The following is a 25,325-nucleotide window of genomic DNA, read 5'->3' on the forward strand; positions in this document are numbered from 1 at the left end:
ACCTGTAATATTATACTTTTCAAGAAAGGCATCCATGCCCTTCTTACATTTTAATAGTGAATCACTCATTACAACATCATGCGGCAGAGAGTTCCATAGTCTCACTGCTCTTACAGTAAAGAATCCCCGTCTGTGATTATGATTAAACCTTCTTTCCTCCAGACGTAGAAGATGCCCCCTTGTCCCCGTCTCTGGCCTCAGAGTAAAAAGATCAGTAGAAAGGTCTTTGTACTGTCCCCTCATATACTTGTACATAGTAATAAGATCACCCCTAAGCCTTCTTTTTTCCACAGTAAATAACCCTAAGTGTAATAACCTGTCTTGGTATTGCAGACCCCCCAGTCCTCTAATAACCTTGGTCGCTCTTCTCTGCACCTGCTCTAGTTCAGCTATGTCTTTCTTATACACCGGAGACCAGAACTGTACACAGTATTCTAAGTGTGGTCGCACTAGTGACTTGTATAGAGGTAAAATTATGTTCTCATCATGAGCATCTATGCCTCTTTTAATGCATCCCATTATTTTATTTGCCTTTGCAGCAGCAGCCTGACACTGGCCACTAAACGTGAGCTTGTCGTCCACCAATACACCCAGGTCTTTTTCAGTGACAGTTTTGCCCAGTGTTTTACAATTAAGCATATAATTATACATTTTATTTCCTCTGCCCAAGTGCATTACCTTACATTTATCTCCATTAAAGCTCATTTGCCATTTATCAGCCCAAGCTTCCAATGGATGAGGTGCTGGAAGGAACTTTGCACCTTCTGAGAATCTACGATTTTCTGTACCTGATACTCTAAACTGCAATCGAAAGAAACCGGAGGAGGAGGGAATGAGGGAGATAAAAATCAAAGGGACAAACTCCTTCAACTAAGATCTGTGGAAGATGTTAGGGATTCGAAGAGATGGAGGAAGCTTCAACCTGAAATCCGCCATATTGACCACCTCCAGAATCTCATATACATACATTTATTTTAGAGGGGGGCCAATTAAAACTTTTTCTATGGGGCCCCATGAAGTTTATGTACGCCCCTACCTGTATATAACATGATGATATATTGGATCTGACATCTGGGATGTCCCCTGACCCTGAGGATGGGGGGCCGCAGCGCTGATTCGTCACTGTGACCCCTTCACTGGTGATAACATTCCTGACTGGCTTTGCTGTGGCTCCATTGCAGTCTCTGAGGTGAAGTGGTCTTTCATATGCATTTTATTTAGAGTGGTCTTTTCTATGCATTTCTCCATTCATACTTAGGTGATTATTGTGTGCAGATGTGTGAGTGACTGCATACAATGTGTATGTGTATGTGCACACAACGCGTCTCCAGTATCTGCTCTGTCCTGGTATCGGTGCCCTCAGCTGGACGCCCACTCATCGCTGCAGTCGCCTCCTGAACCCTGCTGGATCTGTGGCCACAATGTCTGACATCACTCACTGACTTTAGTAGGTGATGTCACATAAGACTCAGTACAGACGTACAGTATAAGCAGAGCATATTGGGCGGCATTGCTACTTCGGGCTATAGTCAGACCTTGCTGTTTTCAGCCATGGTTTATTGTCTTGTTTTTTGTCTTTCTTTATAAATCATTGTTTTACCCTGTGCTTGGTGCATGATGTCACAACACGCTGATTACACTGGTGACGTCAGCAGACGCAGGACCGCGTCCGTCCATACTATACATTACATAGGTTGTAAAAGTTTACTCAGAAACAACTGTTGCATCTTACAGTAGAGGGCGCTGTGTGACTGAAATTCCACAAACAGCCTCTGCTCCAATGAGAGCCCGGAGCATCAGGCAGAGCACCAATGGCTGCAGGGATGAGGGGCGGGGCTTAGAGTGTGCGGCCGGGTGAATGGAGCTGAGCATAGTGTGGGCTGCGAGGCGGGACTCTCTAGTACAAAGGATGGGTCCCGGGGACTTTATGTTGGTGTAGCGGGGGCGCGCACAGGAAAAAGGGGACACCCGGCTTTGGGGTGCAGATTACCGGGGTCCCGAACATGGGCAACGCGGAGAGTGCGGGGGGAGTCCCGGGAACCCCCTTATTACCCCTGAAAGTTCCGATGCCGGACCCGGGGGAGCTGGAGGAGAGATTCGCACTGGTCTTGGTAAGTTGTGAAGTGACTTTCCTATGTAGACGGAGACGGAACAATAGACGGGACTTGTCCGCTGTGATCGGTGCACACGGGGGCAGTGCCTGCCGGGGTGTCCGGGGTGTGGGGTGATGGAGGAAGGGGAGCTGCACCCGGACATCTTATATGGAGGCTCACACAGGCACTAGTGGGAGCTTACTGTAGCTAGCCAGGAGTTTGGGGCTGAGTGCTTGGTGATGACCGTGGTGAGGGCTGACTGGTTGGCGATGCCCAGGGTGAGGGCTGACTGGTTGGCGATGCCCAGGGTGATGGCTGACTGGCTGGCGATGCCCGTGGTGAAGGCTGACTGGCTGGCGATGCCCGGATTGAGGTTTGACTCGTTGGCGATGCCTGGGGTGAGGGCTGGCTGGCTGGCGATGCCCGTGGTGAGGGCTGACTGTCTGGCGATGCCCGTGGTGAGTTCTGACTGGTTAGTTATGCCCGTGGTGAAGGCTGGCGGTGCCCAGATTGAGGTTTGACTCGTTGGCGATGCCTGGGGTGAGGGCTGACTGGCTGGCGATGCCCGTGGTGAGGGCTGACTGTCTGGCGATGCCCGTGGTGAGTTCTGACTGGTTGGTTATGCCCGTGGTGAAGGCTGGCGGTGCCCAGATTGAGGGTTGACTCATTGGCGATGCTTGGGGTGAGGGCTGACTGGTTGGTGATGCCCAGGGTGAGGGCTGAGTGCTTGGTGATGACCGTGGTGAGGGCTGACTGGTTGGCGATGCCCAGGATGAGGGCTGACTGCTTGGCGATGCCCGGATTGAGGGTTGACTCGTTAGCGATGCCCGTGGTGAGTTCTGACTGGTTGGCGATGCCCGTGGTGAGTTCTGACTGGTTGGCGATGCCCGGATTGAGGGTTGACTGGCTGGCGATGCCCAGATTGAGGGTTGACTGGCTGGCGATGCCCAGTGTGGGGGCTGACTGGCTGGCGATGCCCGTGGTGAGGGCTGACTGTCTGGCGATGCCCGTGGTGAGTTCTGACTGGTTGGTTATGCCCGTGGTGAAGGCTGGCGGTGCCCAGATTGAGGGTTGACTCATTGGCGATGCTTGGGGTGAGGGCTGACTGGTTGGTGATGCCCAGGGTGAGGGCTGAGTGCTTGGTGATGACCGTGGTGAGGGCTGACTGGTTGGCGATGCCCAGGATGAGGGCTGACTGCTTGGCGATGCCCGGATTGAGGGTTGACTCGTTAGCGATGCCCGTGGTGAGTTCTGACTGGTTGGCGATGCCCGTGGTGAGTTCTGACTGGTTGGCGATGCCCGGATTGAGGGTTGACTGGCTGGCGATGCCCAGATTGAGGGTTGACTGGCTGGCGATGCCCAGTGTGGGGGCTGACTGGCTGGCGATGCCCGTGGTGAAGGCTGGCGGTGCCCAGATTGAGGGTTGACTCGTTGGCGATGCTTGGGGTGAGGGCTGACTGGTTGGCGATGCCCTTGGTGAGGGCTGAGGGTCTGCTGTGACACGTGTGGGGACAAATTACAGGTGTTTATTTGGTTGCACAGCTGCCATGTTGTTGAATCTTGAAAGGTCAGAGTTTGATATCAGACATTTTCCTGAAATGTTCTGGCGACCGTCCTGATGGCGACTGCCCTGATGTCTCCTGTGCTTGGGACGGTTCACACCTGCCTGTGGGCATCTAGCAGAATGTGACGTCTTGTCACATGGAAGAGCAAACCACCAGTACTGTGAGCTAATGTGACCTAAGCCTTGATGGCCTGTTGTACGCCGTGCGCCCCCTGCCCGTACAGATGTGAGGGCAGTTCTCCGCCTGCCCCATAGCCTGGCCCTGTGATGTGGAGCTTGTATGATGATGGTGGCGGTGCGGGGTCCTGGCCCTGGGGCTCGTGTCTCCTTGTTGCGGGCGTTAGTCCTGTCTGGGGTCTTCGTTGTGCTCCTGGCTTTGGTTAGCTTTCTCTGGCTGTGTGTTTAGGTCTTGGGATCTCGCTCAGGGCCGTCTCTCTCCTCCTTTTTTTTTTTCCCTTGCTCGGCTGAAGTCTCTTTTGGGATTTGAGGAATTTGTGCATAACTCTATAGAGGGGGCGTGCTACAAGGCCGCTCCAATAGACAGCTATTTGTTATGAGGCAGAAGACTGTCAGTTCTCTACCTGCGGACCCCCACCCTGGTGCCCTGTATTAGTAGCTGGGGCTCACTTCTGACTGTTTCCTTCTAATGTAGACAGATTAGAGTTTTCAAGTACTTCATGGGGGTCGGCTGACATGAGGCCATCACAGATTATCCCGGATTGCCCATCTTAATCTTTCCAGAGATTTAGGATTCCGTAATTTACTGCTTAGTGACTGGTAATTGGTTTCTTGTTAAAGTGATGCTCCACTTTCTGGCATCATTTTTTTGGTGGGGATAAAATACATTAATTTCCCGGCTATTCAGCTCTCATCGTTTTATCTGATAAAGTCCGTTACACTTTGATCTAGAGCCAGAAGTGGATTCAAAAGAAAAGGGGAATATAAAGGACTTGTAATAAAAAACTACCGGTACATACAAAATGAAATGGTGTTAAGAAATGCCGTGCTTGTGTGAAAGTTCCCTTATGGAAGTGTCTTCGCTTTTCCACTGCCAACCCTCTAGTCCACCAGGGCTAAAAATCTCCAAATCATGAAAGATTTTGCTTATAATCTACATATCATGCAAATGGGAATATTGCAGGATTAAACTGATCACTTACTAGTTCATGAGAGGGGGGTGTTAACAATGGGTGACCTTGCAGTTGTCTGCCAGGATGTATGTGGCGCTATGGGTGTTGGACAGCTGCACAGCTTTCTTATAGGATATATATGCATGCTCAGCCGATACTGGTGTATATGGTAATGTGGGAGTCGGAGGCTCAGAAAATTTCCCTCTTAATGGTATCATGAGATGTACAGTTGTAATCCTATTCTGAAGTGATACTACTGTGTATTCTTCAAGTCTGATGTCTCCAGCAGGGAGGGGCAGTGACTGGTCTCCAGCAGGGAGGGGCAGTGACTGGCCTCCAGCAGGGAGGGGCAGTGACTGGCGGAACGATTACTGAACAATGGCTAATAAGCTGGCAATGACCATGTAAAACGCAGGAGATGCTCTGCTCACGCCGAGTAACCTGTTCACTGCTTCCTCTGTAGGTAGTAATACTTCAGTATCTGCCATGATGCATATGAATAGAGGCCCATACCATTGGGTGTCTCTTATGTGAAGGAGAGTTTCTCTCCGGGCTACGTCACAATCACATGGGAGTTTTGTATTATGCCCACCATACACTTTAGTTGTCGGCCAGACATTCATCTGACAACTGAAGTCTGAAAAAGAGTAATACTGCCAGGACCGAGGCCGGTTAGTGTCCACTTCATTCAGGTGAATGGCTCCGTCTGGATTCCAGTTAGAATACAGTAATTCTGATGGAAACCCCAACATAGTGTTTGGCATAGAGCACTGTATAAGTGTGAACCGAGCCTTAAGCTGGTCATACACAGTGTATGGCTGTCGGCCGAATGGTGCTGCAGCTGATCGTTCAGCAGATAGCCATCTGGTCTGACACTCCCATGTACAGGAGATCTCATTCGGCTGAGCACTCCTATGTTCTCCATGAGATAGCCGCCGGCTGACATGTTGGCTGGTGGTTTATCCCTGGGGGATCAATGTGATCAGCAGTCCCCAATCTGACATGTGCAACCGAAATCTCCCTGACCATCAGTCAGCCGGCACCCCCATACACATTTATACTAGCGTCTGAACCCATCAGTATTGGCGGATTCGATCAACATTTGTCTAATGTGTATGGGGCCTTTAGACTGTTGGCTGAGCCGGGTTCAGTTGAGATTAGTCTAATGTAATGTGTAATACATTTTCTGACCCATGTGTGGTAGGAGAAATTAAAGGGATTGTGCCTCATTGGACATTTATCTCTTGTACTTGGCCCCAGTACTGTAACATTGATCACTAGAACTGAAGCATTAAGCCGAAATAGAGAGTGGTCTCGCATGTGCGTAGCCGCTCCATTCAATGTCTATGAGAATGACCATGACAGTCAAGTATATCTCTTTGCTTTTTCCATTAGCCCACATCCACAGAGGATGCACGTATCCACCCAGGGACGTCACCCCTCAAGTGTTTCCAGTTATGGGGGTTCTGTGGGTGGCACTGAAGTTCAGGGCTCCTTCTTGCCCTCACATATGAAGGTCCTCTGGCTCCCTGGTATGGAGATCTTGTGGCCGGCACGGAGTCTTAAGGGTCCCCTTATTACTTTTTTCAAGGTGTTGTGGCAGGTTCTTCTTACACATTCATAGACTGTATGCTGGAGTACATCAACGAAAATGACTTTTTTTACATCCTTTAACAGCCGCTGAGTATTTCAGCCATAGTGCAGTGGTACTCGTGAGAATTTCCGTAAAATAAATGATTACCAACTTTGACAAAAAAAATCCACTCCTAGTATAAGGCATTGGCGCAGCGTCTAAGGCTTGTACATGTGTGGATGTGCAGTTTTCGCAGAGGTGTCACTTGGCTTTTCTTCACCTGGGGCAAAGGTTTAGTATATTTTCCTTACCCTGTGGCTAAAATCCCTGGTCCAGGGAAAGTGTTGAGTTTTGGGGTGGTGGGGTTAACAACAAGCTACTTTGTATGAAGGGATGGATGATGGTGTCAGGATGATACAGAACTTATAGCGCTTGTCTATCTCATCGGAGTTTCCTTTAAACCACAGAGAGGAAGTTGGTCAGATTGTGGGTATTTCTCAATTACCCATTTGACAGAATGTTATATATTTATTTTTAAGGGGATTTCTCACGTGATAAGAGTAGTGCTTCGCTTCTTATTGTTACATGTGAAACAGAATATTGCTGGAATCGCATAGCTATGTATGAAGCAGACAGCACACGAATGCATGATGGAAGGCAGGTGTGCAAGAAAAGCAGACGTGAATGGCCCTTATTTAAGGGTGAAGCGAGCACATGTTGTACATGCATTTCTCCTTGACAACCTGAGAAATATGAGTCGTTTGAGACATTGTTCAGAAGAACAGCGTACTTTGATTAAAAAGTTGATTGGAGAGGGTAAAACTTATAAAGAAGTGCAGACAATGATAGGCTGTTCAGCTAAAATGATCTCCAATACTTTAAAATGGAAAGCAAAACCAGAGAGACGTGGAAGAAAATGGAAAACTACGATTTGAATGGATCGAAGAATAGCCAGAATGGCAAAGGCTCAGCCAATGATCAGCTCCAGGATGATCAAAGACAGTGTCAAGTTACCTGTGAGTACTGTGACAGTTAGAAGACGCCTGTGTGAAGCTAATCTCTTAGTAAGAAGTCCCCTCAGAGACCCACTGTTAAAAAAGACATGTACTGAAGCGGATACAATTTGCCAAAGAACACATCAACTGGCCTAAAGAGAAATGGAGAAACATTTTGTGGACTGATGAAAGTAAAATTGTTCTTTTTGGGTCCAAGGGCCGCAGACAGTTCATCAGACGACCCCCAAACTCTGCATTCAAGCCACAGTACACTCTGAAGACAGTGAAGCATGGTGGTGCAAGCATCATGATATGGGCATGTTTCTCTTACTATGGTGCCGGACCTATTTACCGCATACCACGGATCATGGACGAGTTTGCATATATTAAAATACTTGAAGAGGTCATATTGCCTTATGCTGAAGAGGATATGCCCTTGAAATGGGGGTTTCAACAAGACAACGACCCTAAACACACCAGTAAATGAGCAAAATCTTGGTTCCAGTCCAACAAAATTGAGGTTATGGAGTGGCCAGCCCAATCCCCGGACCTTAATCCGATAGAACACTTGTGGGGTGACATCAAAAATGCTGTTTCTGAGGCAAAGCCGACAAATGCCAAAATATTGTGGGATGTAGTCAAAGTATCCTGGGCTGGAATAACAGTTGACAGGTGCCAGACGTTGGTTGACTCTATGCAACATAGATGTGAAGCAGTTCTAAAAAAACTGTGGGTATACAACTAAATATTAGGTAAGTGATTCACAGGAATGCTAAATCCTCAAAAAAAGTACATATTGTGAGTTTGTAAAGACAAATGCAGACACTGCTATTTTTTTTAGCACAGCCCAATGTTCATTTTTTGTTATTTTCTGTAAAGTAGTTAAAAATTCTATACATTTCTCCATGTTTTAATTAGAAATCAGTGTGCAATGTTCCCAATGTATGGAAAGAAAAACTAGTATAAAGATTTTGTGCTTAACTTATGTTTTTGAACACTCTGCTATTATTTTGAACACTACTGTACATGTCTCGCTGAATAGTTAAAAGGAACATGTCAGCTTCAAATGGCCACCATGTATTTACTGCTACCATTATACCCTTCCTAACAAGCACCTATTAGTGGCTTATTAATTTCATCATATGGCAAAAATAAACTTTATAACTTGGCCTGTGATATGCTAATTAGTGGGTGACTGGATTGGGGAAAACAACGCCCCACGGCTTTAACTTTTCACTACTAATGTTATCACCTTCCTATTGGCGTGAGTGACGTGGTTTGCAAGAGCAATGTGAACACTGATTCTTCGGGAATCTGTCTCCGTGACTGTGCAGTAATCCGAGTGTAGACACCTGGCTTCATCGGAGCACTGCGCATGGCCAGGGAAGCAGCGGTGACGTAGGACGCAACCTGCCCAGAGCTGTACAGAGAGGCAGTGGTAATGGGCGGCTGAGTCCTGCGTCACTGCTGCTTCCCTCCGATGAAGCCGGGTGCGTACATGTAGATTACTGCGCATTTTCAGGGAGACCGAGATTTGCAAAAAATCGGCAGTGACTCCGTTCTTACAAATCGCATCACTCGCGGGGGTGATAACACGATTAGTGCTATGACTAGTCTGGTGAAAACAACACCCTTTGAATAGTCACATCCGCTAATTAGCATATCTGAGGCCAAGTTCTAAAAATTTTTTTGCATATGAAAAAAATCAATAAGACAATAAAATACATATGGTAGTGGTTTTGGGGTCTGGGGACGCTGTCTGGTTCCCTTTATGGTGTGTGTGATATATGAGTATATCAGTTGGTGAAATATCACTATAATTCGAATTTCTTGAAAAAGGAACTTCTGCCTTCCTTGTTGCGCCACTTGGCAGTATTAATTGTAATGAAATACTTCCTATAACGAGATATCCACAATTCAAATTATCGTTGAGAAATTTTAACCCATTAGCTTTCTTTTCTCCTTTATTGTTCTTCCCTTGAAGCTAATGGTAACTTTTTTTTTACATTTTTGACATTTTTATCCCAGTTTTGGTTAACCCTACCCATACCCCACATTTTTTTTTAAAAGTGGGCTGATTTTTTTAAAAGTGGGCTGAGCTGTGACGGAGTGTGGCAAAGCCTGTTTGACAAAGTCATAATTTACAGCACAAAAGTGGTGTAAATTACTCCAGAAATGAACGCCAGTCCCTGACCGAAGTGACGTAACTGGCAGAGGCACATGGAAGTTGTAAGATGCTCTTAATGAATTTGGCGCATCTTTTCCTCCAGCATTCCTTCATTAAGACTGCCAAACAAAACCCCAATCTTACTGACTTGGGGATTATGTTTTTTCTGTAATTTCTAATATTAGTTACTCATGGCAAAGCTTGTGGGAACATGTAGTTATACCAAAGGGGAGTCCTGGATTACGAGTTAGAACGGACTGATTGCAGCTCACATGTGGCACACCTACAATGAAAATGTAGAAACTTCAGCACATTCTAGAGCCGCGACGCTTCAATATTGTCTTGTCGTATTGGAACATACACCTGTTGGTTGCCAGTGAGGTGGGTCACCACTCACCACCTGTAGGGGTTGTCAGTCGTCTCTTGGTCACCGGATCTGTGATTTGGCTCTTTTAGCAGCTTGAATAGCAGCTCAAAAATACTTGTTGGAACAGCAAGTCGCAGATAAGGTCTTGGTAGCACAACTTATTTGAGTATTGGTGTTGAGCGATCAGTCAATGCGAAGCCTAGAAGAGCCATGTTGAGGTGGAGGCCTCAAGGGTTTGGCCATCTAATGTACTCTCCTCAACACTGAAGTTGCAACACCAAGAAGGGAAAGTTGAGGAATTATGGAAATCGCAGGACAGACATGTTACTAATATTCAAATGATGAAAAAGGGAAAGACATTTTCAAAACATCTTATTCTATTCATTACTGAGTATGAGCACCACACACAGAAATCCCCGCACTTACATGCCTTAGCTGCTATCAGTGTAGTTATTGATGGTTGTCTGAGTAATGGCCCCTACACGTTTTGGGCACACAAATAATCAAGATCTACTGCTGGCAGGTACTTTTGAAGTTGGCGACCAATGAAATCCCAGATGTGCTCGATGGGAGACCATTCCGGAGACACTGCAGGCCAATATAGCACCTTTAGGCCATGCAGTATGCTCACAGTAGTACAAGCAATATGCGCACTGACATTAAAATGTCTATTGATATTGTGATTTTCATCATTCCATGGTTTTGGCTTTTTGATGTTGCAATTTCAATGTTGAGGAGTATGTGTATGGGCATACACCCCTCTATGGATGGATTTATTGAATACTTAACCTTTCTTTTATTCATAGCATCTATTTCAGTTGATAGATGTAAACTGGCCATCCTGCCTGGGATAATTACATAGGGTATGTCCTCCAAAACTGAGTATCATTGTCAAAATAGATCATAAAGTATGTGTCTTGGAGTAGCAGCCCGTGTTCTCAGCTCATGGGTTATATAATTGGAGGTTATACATTTTGGAGTGACTAAACAGAGATTTCTTTTTTCCAGTTGATAATAATCCTTACTGGAAATTCTTCTTTCTCAGTGTAGATCACGTAATGCTGAGGGATATAAAGGGTGTGATCAGCTCGGACGGGAAAATATCACTCACTTTGTTCTGTTCTTTACATCTCTAGCTCTGTGATTGCATTGTACCATAGTAGCTGATGCGCTGATTATGTCAGCCATATTAGTATGTTATTACTCTATATAGTGCTGCAGGTTAAAGGGGATGTCCACTGTTTTAAATGTTAACGTTAAATTACACAGCTTGATTACCGAGTATGAGTGTTCTTAGGAAATTGCACTTCTTGTAAATCGTGCAGTGTAAACAGGCTGCTGATCGCCCGAGGAACGGATCAAAGCGCTCGTTCGTCAGGTGAAACGATCTTTTGGTTTGTCTAAAAGATCATCTTTCCCAGCAGCCCATCGTTCTGTGCAGACATCTGAATCTCTGTCTGCCTGCCTAAAAGAGCTATTTAATGACTGCAGACCAGCAAACATGGTACTGATCAGCGGTTGTGTAACGCCACATTGGCTGGTGTAAGCGCACATTAAAGAGTACCTATCCCCAGTCTGGGGCTGCCCTTTATATTTAAAAAAGTAGTGGGCAGCCTTAGACTAAATCTCACCTGATAAGAAAAGTGGCCAAAAGGATTTCTAATGCCCCCCTGACCTTCTACAAAGGTTGGTTTAGAACTTCCATGCAGAGTGGAATCCCACAGTCCCCCCGCGGCCCTCCTCACTGTGAAGGAGGAAGAACTTGTGTGTGAGATCTCGCTCTTTGCACTAATTCAGCGCTGCCACATAATTTAATCATCTGTTAGCAAACAGTAAAATTATTAAAGGGGTTGTCCGGTACTTTTTAAAAAAAAAAATGCCAGTGTGTTTTAATGATAAATACAACCTCCTTTCTAATTACCTTGCGCTGCTGATACTGCCTGTGAGCGGCGCTATCGCTGGCCGGTCACAGCATCCGGCGCTGACACCCTCTGACGTTACAACAAGTTGCTGCTGCATCCGAGGGTCCCTCTTCCGCGTTCCACCGGTGGCTGCTGAGTTGTGGGTGAGGGGTTATTCCCCTGCGTCACACCTGGCATCCACCGCGCACTCTCCCTCTCCTCATTCAATGGGAAAAGCAGGGACCCCAGCGCTGAGTCACGCCTCACTTGTCGTGACGTCAGCGTGGGGTCACTTGATGCCTGTGAGCGGCCACCGATAGCGCCGCGCAAGGTAATTAGAAAGAAGGTTGTATTTATCATTAAAACACACTGCCATTTTTTTTTAAAGTACCGGACAACCCCTTTAAAGCAGTAACCATTTGGTAACCACTTAGTAAAGGATGCGGCCGCGCTGGATTAGTGCTAAGAGCGAGTTCTCCCTCTTTCATAGCGAGGAGGGTTGTGGGACCCTACTCTGCATAGAAGTTTGCAGCCAACTTTTGCTAGACATTTGGGTCCTTTTGGGGAGGTAAGGGGGCGGGGGGGCATTAGAGACCCTTGTTACCACTTTTATCAACAGGTGATCTTTTAAAATCTCCAGTTTCAGGCAGTCCACTCTTCTTAAAGGGCAGCAGACTGGTTATAAGTCCTTTTATGCTGTCTTAAGGTACCGTCACACTTAGCGACGCTACAGCGATCCCGACAACGATACGACCTGGCAGGGACAGCAATGATACGGTGAACCGTAGCAACCTGTATAACGATGTCGGCTGTTGTTGGGACCCTGTCACATAGCAGCTACTCTGACGATTCAGATCTCGATGAGGGACGACTTTTCATTTCTGAGTCGCCAACGAGGTCATTGGTAAGGCGTCAAACACAGCGATGCATGCTACCCAGCGGGACCTCAACGATCAAAAAATGGTCCAGGCCATTTCGACACGACCAGCAATCTCACAGCAGGGGCCTGGTCGCTGCTACGTGTCAAACGTGGCGAGATCGCCGCGGAGGTCACTGTTGCGTCACAAAACTTGTGACTCGGCAGCGATCTCGCTTAGTGTGATGGGGGCTTTAATGCTTTATATCACTCCTCTTCACACGGACAGCACTAGGACCAATGTTATTCAATTGAGCTTTACAGATGATTGTAGGGTTGTTTTTTTTTTTTTTCTATCACGGACTGAATCTGCTTGCGAAAAAAAATCACAGCGTGCATATACGCTTCCGTATGTCAGATGAGACTCGCCTATTCAGGTGTATGGGTGCGCAAATAAAATCAGATCCCATAAAGATAATCCATGTTGCATCCTATTTTTACAGATGCATTGCCACCATTAACCTAAAACTGCATTTGATCTTTACATTTTAAAATGTTGATGTAAAAAAACAAATGTTGCATGGACGTAGAAAATGGACCCAAGGTTTGCACATGGATGAAAATCGGACAATTTTTTTATTATTATTTATTTATTTATTTTTTTATATGTATGCTCTTGTGGTCTTAGCCTGATGTTAACAAGCCCAATTCCAAATATACCTCTCTGCCGTCTGGTATTTTTTTTATTACTATCATTTCCAAAGTGCACAGTCTGGAGCGAACAATGACACATTGAGACATAAATGAAAAAAAACAAAATGAAACCCTCTACTCACCTACCGGACTAGCTGCACTCTTCTGTACTCGGTACTGTCTCCCCTGCCGGGTCTCCTGGCATCAACCGGAGAGAAATGTTTCTTCCTTGTCAGACGGAAGGCTGCAGCCGATCAGCAGACATTGATTGGCTGCAGATGCTCATGCCAGGAAACCTGAGGGGCCCCGTATTGAGAGTGGACGGACAACGCTGGTCTGGAAGATGTGTAGTGTTTTTTATTTTTTTTTTTATTTCATACACCATCCTGGGCCCATTGAGGTTTACTTTCAAGGTAGTGATCAGCCCCTTTAATAATAGTTTGTCAAAGCTGAAATGATAGTTCTAGCTTTGAGTAGCGGTCTTTAGGCCTCCTGCACATGGCAGTGTTGTGTTCACAGAGGCTCATGTGTTGTCTGTGCCACTGTATGGTCCTTCATATGGCTCCGTCAGCACTACAGTAGGACCCCATAGAAATTTATTGCTGACCAAATTTCATGAGGTTTTCGGTGTGAAATCTGCACATACATCTGCAGGAAGTCTGCTACCCACACATGTGAATGGAGTTTTCTCACTTTCAGACATATGGGTCAGAAGACTTGTACTGCAGAAATAAGTGACAGGTCTCTTCTTTCTGTCGGAAATGCTGAGGATTAGCTCCTTAGAATGACAATGATGCTAATCCTCGTGTGAATTGCCGTCCACCCGCCGAACATCCACATAGATCCAAGTGGAGACTAGGATTGCTCTTGTGGGAACTCATTTGCATCCAACGTGTGGCCGTAATCGCAGCATTATTTCTAAACTGATTGACGTCTTCTGTGTTTCGGACCCACTCCTGATTTTATCGTACAAATACTTCTTCAAAATAGCAGCCATAGTGTGTTTTATGGCAAAATGACATTTCTGGCTGTGTACTTTTACTAAGAAATGCATCTTTCAGCTGTAAAACCCCCAAAATCTGCTGCTATTGTTTTACAGCTTTTGTCTCTTTTGATGCGCTGCAGTTATTTTGGGGCATGGGGCAGAGTTTGGAAACCATTGCATACTCTTTGGCAGATTTTGCTCTTTGCATTCTGTTAGGTGTGCGGGGTGAATAGCCCCTTTCTTCTGATCTCGTACGACCTGCTGTACAGTTGTCAGCCCTGTTGTACTTGTAGGTTCAGTCTGAGCATTTGCATTTTTCCCACCATAGGAGAGCAAAATCTCTTCTGAGAGAGGTGCTAATACGGTGCCATCCTGTTTGTGAGTACAGACCTGGCACAGAAGGCTGGTACTTAAAATGAGATAGAAATCCCACAAGCCTCCAGCACTTGTAGGTTATAATGGATTCAGCTCATCCGCGGACTGATGGGACTTACAGATCTATCACCATTCAGCACATTTATAAGGGGTTTCCTGAATGGGCAGGTTCACCGCGTCTCCCATCCCCATGCTTCCTGATTCCATCAGATTTTTTTTTTTTTTCAACCTGCTTTTGGAAAGTAAATTGAGTCAGAACGATGAGAACTTTTTCTTGATGGGGAGACTTGTAGCGCAGTAAGAGATTTTTGTTGTTTTTAGCTGTCCTTCTCTCTAGGTGGTGAGTGAGAAGCCTCCATACAGATTCGATGGTGATCCAGGCAGGTCTCCCTGAATTGCACTTGTGTGTATGGAGGCCTTTAGGGTCTGTTCACATTTCCGTTTGAAACATTCATCGACTCCCATTATAAAAAAACAAAAAAAACCACCATTTTTAGGACTGTAGTAGCATAGCAAACCAGACTATATTGTAAAAAAAACAAAAGCCTGCCAACACATACCGGTCAAGCTTGTGCTAAAAGGACACGACCCCTGAAGGTAGGGGGAAACCACTCACATCAGTGTCTATTAGTGAATCAGAGAGGAGTTCTCTCATGATCTGTCAGAAGGGATGTGAAATCGTTACAGGAATGAAGCTGTGCTGATCCATGAGAGCTAGTGAAGGTAGTAGCATCCTGGACCCACAGACTATGTATTCAGCATGTAGTACTGTGAAGACACCTACATGAGAAAAGTCAAAACTACGAGCATATTATAACTTGCATGTCAGGAGGTTTGAAAAGGAAGGAATGAAGATTGCAGCCTGAAACTTAAAAGAGAATCTGTCAGCAGGTTTTTGCTGTCTCATCTGAGAGCAGCCTGATGAAGAGAAAGAGACCCTGAATCCAACGATGTATCACTTAGATTACTGGGTGCAGCCGTTCTGACGCTGAGTTTTTAGATTTAGCAATGCAGCAGAGCTGAGAAAGCTGGCCTCACCCCCACCAGGCTCTGTATATACATAGTCAGCTGCTTATCACGGGAGGGGCTGAGTCAGACAAGTACCTGTGCCGCTAGTCACAGCAATGATAATGTCCTGGTGATAAAACAACATACAGCTTGACATGTGACACATCATTGAATTCTGTGTTCTAACCCCTACCTCATGCTGTCTTCAAATTACATAGAAAAAAACTGCTGACAGATTCTCTTTAAAGGGAATCTGTGCCCAGGTTTTTGCGAACCCATCTGCAATCAGCTCAATATAGGGGCAGAGACCCTGATTCCAGCGATGTGTCACTTACTGAGCTGCTTGCTGTTACTTTGATAAAATCGCTTTTATCTGCTGTAGATCTAGCAGTTCTCTGAATGCTGAGCTCTGTATAACCCCGTCCACCTCCCTGATTGGCAGCTTTCTGTGTACACTGTGCATAGGCAGAACGCTGCCAATCTGTGGTGAGGTGGGGCTATACAGAGCTCATGAATATAGAGGACTACATAGCAGCAGATTTACTAGTCCACTAATCTGCTGAAAAAACAGTGATTTTATTAAAACTACAACAAGCAACCCAGTAAGTGACACATCCCTGGAATCTCTACATTATGCTGTGCTCAGATTAAGTGGCAAAAGTCTGGTGACAGATTCCATTTAGGGCCAATATACACATTAGACTAATGTTGGCCGAACCAGCTATTATCGACTGGTTCAGCTGGCAGTCTAATGCTTCTGGGGGACCCCAGCTGACTGCCTGGGAGATGTGAATCGTCATATCCGATCCCAGACATAAGCCGGGGGCCGACATTTCAGCTGGCCGCCTTCTCATAGAGAACACAGGCGCTCGTGTGTATGGGAGAGTGGGCTAAGATGGCTGTCGATTGTTCCATACAACTTTTTTTTCTTTTTTCAAACTAAAGGTAACTACTACTATATGGAAGAATATTTTTTTTCCACGTCCTATGTGTTCATACCTTTAAATAAAGTTTTCATTGTCCCGATTATGGGGGTCATATGTTGTAAGTGTTATTATTTTATTTTATTTTTTATATTTTTCATTATTACATTTTGCTTATATTTTACAACTGGCCCAGTGCAATCTTTGTGGAAAATTCCAAGCCTGCTAGGAAAAAAAGCCAACATATCTAAATATAATTTCTCCATAGCAATACCCAGATCCTCATTTGCAAAGGTTTGTAATTACACCTCCCGTTTGTACCAGATGTAAGGGTTTCTAAATAAATCACCCGACTAACAAAGATATCCATGTTTTAGCTGTGATTCACACTGACTCTCCTACTACCAGATGGGAGATCTCTTTCAGGTTGCAAATTTGCGATAGAAAATAATAATGTTGACGTTGCCTTTTAACAGCTGGTTAAGTGACAGAAGAAAAATCACAGAAACTCCTTCACCTCCAGGAATTCACAAGGGAGTTGGGTTCAGGGAGAGACGGCTTCTCATATCACTAGCTATAATATAGGGATTGTCTTTTACACTCTATTTCTGCTTACTTAATGTACGTACCTCATCACTTGTGAGTTCAAACTATTCCATGCGTCAGCACCTGTTTTCCTGATAAAAGCCGTGTCACACCATCAACTTACACGATAAGGCCTTTCTAATGCAAAGAGGATTAGTATAGCAATCCAAACATGCCCCTATGGCCAAATGATCATCCATAGGAGCGCACCTAGCTGTCCTGATCCAAGGACGACACTGTCATATTGTACGACTCTCAAAGTTATGGTGTCAACATCAATGTTTCACACCTAGGGTGCTCCTTCAGAGGCTCCACCTGTCTGTCACTCTCTAATTAATCTTTTCAGAGTGTAGAAGTACCCTTGCAGTTGTCTACAGTTTATGCAGTTAGGGTTATAGCATTTATATTTCACAATAGTCCTCTATGCTGCCACCCACTTTATGCATGGTATATGATGTGGTTATGTCCCTGATGGGAATACCCATATAAAAGATCACTGCGAGCAAACCTGAAGCACTGGGTCGTGCATTGTACAAATCAAATCCATTTCATTAAGCTTTGCTCTATAGGGGTTGTCTCCTTTTGTTAAATATGTAAAGTTGAAAAAGAGATTGTAAAAGAATATCGCAACTCGCCTCTTATTAAAAATCCTTTCTGTTTTCAGGAATGGAGGGATTTCTAAGGATATGCTGCAGAGCAGTAGAGTATATAATAAGTGGCCGATTTCCTAGGCACTGAGCGCTCTCGTGCTCTTTGATTTAGGACTTGCAAGTGCTGCTCTATAGCTGAACGGATCACAGGATCTGGTATATTTCAGCCCCCTGCATTGCCTCTGCTAGCAGCATGGGAGAGCGCACTCTTCTGCCCATCGGAGCGACCATGCTGTTGGCTGAACTGTCAGTCTTCAGGAGCGCACCTCCCCCCCCCCCCCCAACAAGCAGAAGGCCATGAGGCTGGAGAACAGTGCACTCTTGTAGAAAGAAGACGAGAACAACCTTTATAAAGGTCTGCAGTCATTAGAATCTAAACAAGGCTCTTTATGCTCTAAGATAAACCAAACATTACTTGCCTACTTAAAGGGAACCTGTCACCAGAAAAAACACTATTAACCTGCAGATATGGGGTTAATCTGCAGGTTAATAGCGTTACTAACCTGCCCGGCGCCTGCACGCAGCTAAACGCACTGGTGAGAAAATGAACTTTATTTCCCCCGACAACATTCGGTTTCAGTCACAGGGGCAGCAGTGGCGTGGGTTCAGTGAGTATAGAGAGCAGAGGGGTGGCTGAAACCGCGCCCCCGGCCCTGACTGACACTGGCTCTGCATTTGGTCCGGCTGTTATTCAGTGCCGGGAACACGGTTACAGCAGCCGCTCTGTATTCTCAGAGCGATGACTGAAGCAGCGACGCCTCCGTGACTGAAACTGAATGCTGGCGAGGAGAATGGAGTTAATTTTCTCCCCGCAGTGTTTGGCTGCGTGCAGGCGCCGGGCAGAATAATAACGCTATTAACCTGCAGACTAACCCCATATCTGCAGGTTAATAGCGTTGTTTCTGGTGACAGGTTTCCTTTAAAGGGAATCTGTCACCCCCTGGGAGTCATCAGACCTCTACTATGGGCATACAGGTTATAGAAATGTAAATCTATACTTGCCTGAATGGCCCATGGTAGAGGTTTGATTGCAGAGAAAAGTAGTTTTATCTTTTTGGTTTTCAACAGGTCGGGTTTGTATGAACACAGTGCCGCAGAAAACCTTCTTGTTATGCGCCGGGAGTCACTGGAGCGGAAGTCACAGTGTCTTCCCGGCGCCTGCTCAATACAGCACTGCGGCACTGTGCTCGTACAAACCCGGCCGGGAGGAAACAAAGAACGGTCTATAAGAACCGCGCTTTGCGTATGCGCCGGGAGGTGAGAAAGGAAAGTGCACGTAACCACGCCCTGTGACGTGCGGGGGAGGGAGGGAGAATGGTAACTAGGCTGATAGGTGGCTATTTAGGGAAATAATAACCAGATAGGCGGGCATTGCTTGGCGTCCCTCGGACACCAAGCCTGTTGAAAACCAAAAAGATAAAACTACTTTTCTCTGCAATGAAACCTTTAGGCTGTGTGCCCACGTAGCGTTTTTCAAGCGTTTTTGATGCGGAATTTCCGCAGCGGAAACGCTTGTAAAACGCTTGGTAACCCGCACCCCATGGTCCCCAATGGGATTCCGCAAGTTCTATGCACATGCTGCGGTTTTTTCCGCAGCGTTTATGCTGCGTTCAAAAATCCGCAGCATGTCAATTAATTTTGCGTTTCCGCAAGCAGAATTGCCATAGTCCAATGCATAAAAAACGCAAGGCAATTCCGCATGTGGAAAACGCGTGATAAACGCGCGATAAACGCGTGCGGAATTCCGCATGCGTTTTTCCGGGAGAGGACTTGCATTTATGCAGCAGAAATTTTCTGCTTCATAAATGCAACGTGGGCACATAGCCTTACTTTGGTCCATACAGGTAAGTATAGATTTACTTTTCTATACCCTGTATGCCCATAGTAGCGGTCTGATAACTCCCAGGGGGGTGACAGATTCCCTCTAAAGGAAACCTGTCACCAGAAACCACCCCCTCTGCTTCTCCACGGCCGCCTCTCTGCTGCTTATCACTAGTCTTTGTTGACAAGTCTGCAGATGTCTTGCCTACAAGACGTGACCACTGAAGACTATCAGGTTGTGTGCCCACGATGCGTTTTTTAAGCGTTTCCGCAGTGGCAAAAACGCTGCAGAAACGCTTAAAAAACGCATGGTAGAAGGTCTGCCATGTCCCCCAATGATAATCCGCATGTGCTGTGCACATGCTGCGGAAATTTCTGCTGCGGATTATCATTGCGGAAAAAAAACGCAGCACTACCAATTATTTTGCGGAAGTGCTGCGTTTTCGCCGCCATTGACTTGCATTAGAACGCGCCAATTCCGCAAGACTGCATCTGTACTTGCGTAATTGGCGCGTTCTAATGTGCGGATGGTACCCGGGTGTAGAGGAGAGGAGAGTCTCATCCACACCAAGCTACCATTAAAAAAGCTGTAAATAAAAGAATAAAATAAAAAATAAATATATACTTGCGCTCCTACTTGCTTCCCGGGACTTCGCGATGGAATGAAGGACCTGCGCTGACGTCAGTCATGTGACTGGTCACGCGACGCTGACGTCGGCAGGTCCTTCAATCCACCGCTGCCGGCAGCCGGGACGGTGAAGCAAGACTCCAGGGGCCATCAGAAGGTATGTATAGATTTATTTTTTTATTTTTAACCATTCTTTCGGTCACACTATATAAATCCGTGCTGGTTGCATGGATTTATATAGTGTGACCAAGTGACAAGCACTTTCCAAGTGATGCTAAAATCGCTTGGAAAGCGCTTGTCAACCCGCATGCGGAAATGCATGTGAAGAACGCTTCACATCCGCATGTCCCTGGCAGGAAAACGCATGTACAATCCGCATGCGTTTTTTTCTTCCAAGGGAGATGCAGAAACGCTCAGGAAAAATCCGGAGCATTTCTGCATCGTGGGCACATAGCCTCACTGGGCTTAAAAATATCATGCCTTCAGTGATTGGCTGCTGTAGTCACATCTTAGCTGGATGTCACCACTGCAGCCTATCATCCAGTGTGGAGCAATGGAGAAGCGGCGCAGGAGTAGGTAAGTAATGTAATGGTTGTTTTGCTATTTTACAACATAAGCATAAGCTTAGCCCAGGTTTTCAATGAAACCAAACTACCCCTCTAAAGGGACATTTACACTTCAAGATGTTGCCCTGTAAATCGGCAAAGTTCTCATTTGTCAAGTGAAATGATCTTTTGTGCCGCATAAAGATCATCTTTCTCAGTGGTGCATTATCCTGTGTAAACAGGACTGGCGCTGCAGAGATCTATGGCAGCCTATGCACTGAGCCATCTAGTTTAGATCGTTCAGTGCGCAGCGCTTACTTTGGTCTGCCTGTGTAAACAGGTATTCATACGGCCGCCGATCTGTTAGTGTAAGCGGATCTTAAGTTCTACTGAACCTAGCCTTACAAGATTAGGATGCTCCTCTACTCCTGCTTCTTCTTCATTCTGTATTGTGACAAAAAGCTGCAAAGTAATCATGATTTAAAAAAAAAAATAGACCTCTAAACCACTAACACTTCTATTTTAAGCATTAAATTTGCATTTTATTAATTAATAAAAATAAATCTAAGGCAAAGCATTCTTACTTTGCAGCATTTTTTCCACACCCGCTTAATACTTTTGCCAGTACTGTGTGCTACTTTCTAATAGACATTGATTTCATACGTTCTACAGGGTATCAAACATATCCCTTTCTTATAAATGGGTGAGTGATCAGCTTAAAGGAATTTGTGTACATTGTCTATTGACAGTAAGCTGCTAATCAGGGCAGGAGGAGTGGCTGGTCCAGGAAGCACACAAGCTGTAGTCCAGGCAGTGATAATCTCCTGCTGATAAAACACTCATTGTATTAAAACAACAGCACAAAGCCTAATAAGTGACACAGCCCTGAAATCATTGTCTCAGCAGTGTACTCCGCTTAACAGTCTGTATTGGCCGTTTGGTTTGCAGAGATTTGGCTTATACCTGAGTGATTTTACAGTGTGTGGCCGCTCGAGTAATAGGGCCTCAGACAAGGTTGCATTAAGCGTTTTGTATGGTTGCGTTGTACAGTAGTTATAGCTCATTATTTCAGTGTTTGTATGATGTGGGCACCCTGGCTCATTGGGTACGTGATTGATGCTCTATTCATGGGTTTTCTTGAAAATGTTTAATTTTGCTATATTCTAATAACATGAATGATGTGATTCCTGCCCGTTGTTCAGGTCATGTATCACTAGCTCAGAAATGTGCATATATAAGTGATAGTCTGGCGACCATTATGATTGGCAGCAGGGGTGTAAATGTGATGTTCTGCAGTAGAAATAAGTTGTGTTATATAAGCTTCAGAGCAGACCTCCTCCCTCCCCCAGCCCCCGTATACAGTGCAGTGGTTTGGCATCCGGAGGCACACTTTATATTGCCCTAGTGGAGAAGCCGTCATCTTGTATAATGGATGGTAAGCAGCTGAGAGACATGCGTGCTGGGATGTCCTGGAAAAGAAGCACATTTTTGTGGCTTTCCTTATTCATGGAAGAAATTCAGAGAGCCTGATGACTTACAGTGAATAGTCTTTTCCAACTCTTTCTCCAATTTCTAGTACTTTTTTTTTCAGTCTGTTATTAATCACTGCCCAATTTTCGTTTGTTTTGACATGCCAATTAAAGGGCCAGTAATGTCTCTTATTAAAAATGCGGGAATAAGAAAAAGGAGACTTGAATTCCAGCGTGAGAAGTCAGACCCCAATACAAACTCTATTTTACATAAAGCGATATATAGATTCTCCAGCTACAATGCAACTTATAAACTTATACCATTGACGTCCGTATTCCCTTTAAAACTTCTGAAACCTTCGAATGTTTGGTCATTCAAATTAATATATATACCTGTTTTTGGCCTTAAAGGGATAGTTTGGTCTTAAGCTACAAGTCTTCAGTCATGCTCCTGACTGTAGACTTGTGAATTGTCACATCGTGCGCACTGTGAGGATTTTCTGGTGCTCCAGGAGCCGGAGGTCATGTGACCGCAAGCATGTGACTTGCATACTTTCGGCCACATTCTGACTAGACTGTGTCCGGTCTCTCTCTATACATTTGCATTCAGCAAGGCTGCACCCATCAAGTTGGAACATGACCACATGTATGCAAATCTCATACTTGTGGTCAGCCGCTCCCAGCGCCGGCACAATGTGAGTAAGTAGATTTTTGCTATTTAATCTGAGAGCAACATAATGTAGGGGCTGAGAACCTGATTCCAGTGTTGTCACTTATTAGGCGGTGTGCTGTAGTTTCACTACAATCTGTGTTTTATCAGCAGGAGATTGTCATTATAGGACTAGCTGTCATGTGCAGGCCAGTCAGGCTAATCTGTGTAAGCCCGCCCCGCCACTGATTGGCAGCTTGCTGACCATGTACACTGTACACAGGATGTTGCCAATCAGTGGTGTGGGCGGGGTTATACACAGCTCAGCGTTCAGAGAACTGCTAGAGCTACAACAGAGAAAACAGGGATTCTATCATAATTACACCAAGCAGTCCAGTAAGTGACACATCACTGGAATAGGCCTCCCATCCTCTACATCACGCTGCTCTCAGATTACATAAGGAAAACCTGCTGACATTCCCTTTAATACATTTTGAGCATGAACATTTGGCAGTGTAGTAGTGATGTTTATATTGTGTGGGACGTTATATTATGGGACTTACACAAGGCAGTTTGTGATTTGTTTTTTCTTCTCTTTGATCCACAGGTAGAAGTGGATCCTATCGGGTTGTTCTAGTTTTATAGTAAAATGTTATGTACCTTTCCAATATACTTTGTGTTTTAAGTCTTTGCCATCTGTTTGCTCTCAGTGTTCACCAGAGTCTAAAAGTACATTTAGGCTGTGTGCCCACGATGCGTTTTTTAAGGGTTTCCGCAGCTGCAGAAACGCTTAAAAAACGCATAGTAGAAGGCCTGCCATGTTCCCCAATGATAATCCGCATGTGCTGCGCAGCACTACCAATTATTTTGCGGAAGTGCTGCGTTTTCGCTGCCATTGACTTGCATTGAATCGCATGGATTCCGCATCACTGTATATGTAGATGCGCATTCCATGCATTTCAATGTGCGGATGGTACCCGGGTCTAGAGGAGAGGAGACTCTCCTCCGGACCCGGGTACCATAGAAAACTGTAAAAAAGAAAAAAGAATTAAAATAAAAAATAAATATATACTTAACCTTCTGGCGGCCCCCGCTCTCCTTCTCTTCACTTGCTGGCACTTCGCGATGGACTGAAGGACCTGCGCTGACGTCAGAGTCATGTGACGGGTCACACGACGCTGACGTCGGCAGGTCCTTCAGTGTACCGCGATCTGCCGGCAGCCGGGACGGTGAAGCAAGACAGCGTGGGCCATCGGAAGGTAAGTATATATTTATTCTTTATTTTTTTACATTCTCTCGGGTCTCACTATATAAACACATGCCGTTTGCATGGATTTATATAGTGTGACCAAGTTGACAAGCACTTTCCAAGTGATGCTAAAATCGCCTGGAAAGCGCTTGTCAATCCGCATGCGGAAATGCAAGTGAAGAACGCTTCACATCCGCATGTCCCTGGCAGGAAAAATGCATGTACAATCCGCATGCGTTTTTTCTGCCAGGGAGATGCAGAAACGCTCAGGAAAAATCCTGAGCATTTCTGCATCGTGGGCACATAGCCTTACATTGTGTCCAGAGCCACTTTTCTCAACTTTTTTTTTTGCATACATTTTGTATAAATCTTAGCTCTTTAATCTGTGCAATTTCCTCTTAATTGTAATAACTGTCAGCTATTTGTTGCAAAGCCACAAAAGATCAATAGAGATTTGTATTATTGATGCTAAATTGTTGCCATCATAATGCCGCTTGAAACTGACTCTCTATATCTCTAGCTTTCTTTCTTTCTCTTTCTCTCTTTCTTTCTTTCTGTCTCTCTTTTTCTCTGTCTCTCTCTTTTCTTTGTCTCTCTCTTTTCTCTTTGTCTCTCTCTCTTTTTCTCTTTGTCTCTCTTTTTCTCTCTCTCTCTTTTTCTCTCTCTCTCTCTCTCTTTTTTTCTCTCTCTCTCTCTTTTTCTCTCTCTCTTTTTCTCTCTCTCTTTTTCTCTCTCTCTTTTTCTCTCTCTCTCTTTTTCTCTCTCTCTTTTTCTCTCTCTCTCTCTCTTTTTCTCTCTCTCTCTCTCTCTTTTTCTCTCTCTCTCTCTCTCTCTCTTTTTCTCTCTCTCTCTCTCTTTTTCTCTCTCTCTCTCTCTTTTTCTCTCTCTCTCTCTCTTTTTCTCTCTCTCTCTCTCTTTTTCTCTCTCTCTCTCTTTTTCTCTCTCTCTCTCTTTTTCTCTCTCTCTTTTTCTCTCTCTCTCTCTTTTTCTCTCTCTCTTTTTCTCTCTCTCTTTTTCTCTCTCTTTTTCTCTCTCTCTCTCTTTTTCTCTCTCTCTCTCTTTTTCTCTCTCTTTTTCTCTCTCTTTTTCTCTCTCTCTT

The 25,325-nt window shown here is 45.2% G+C and overlaps 1 protein-coding gene across 4 annotated transcripts in view; it reads left to right on the forward strand.

Moving 5' to 3' along the window:
- Nucleotides 1-1,809: 1,809 nt before the first annotated feature.
- Nucleotides 1,810-25,325, forward strand: part of FMNL3 (formin like 3) — a 110,995-nt gene continuing 87,479 nt past the window's right edge. For all 4 annotated transcript variants that reach the window (XR_012274409.1, XM_073663814.1, XM_073663813.1 and 1 more), the window contains exon 1: nucleotides 1,810-2,111. Coding sequence is in view for 3 of the 4 variants with exons in the window: in XM_073663814.1 (XP_073519915.1) it covers nucleotides 2,004-2,111 (108 nt within the window). In the remaining variant the exon portion in view is untranslated. The remainder of the gene's footprint in view (nucleotides 2,112-25,325) is intronic.

This window comes from Phyllobates terribilis, unplaced genomic scaffold, assembly GCF_046119375.1.
Source record: "Phyllobates terribilis strain yellow unplaced genomic scaffold, ASM4611937v1 Scaffold_2__4_contigs__length_985480577, whole genome shotgun sequence".
Taxonomy (NCBI): Eukaryota; Metazoa; Chordata; class Amphibia; order Anura; family Dendrobatidae; genus Phyllobates; species Phyllobates terribilis.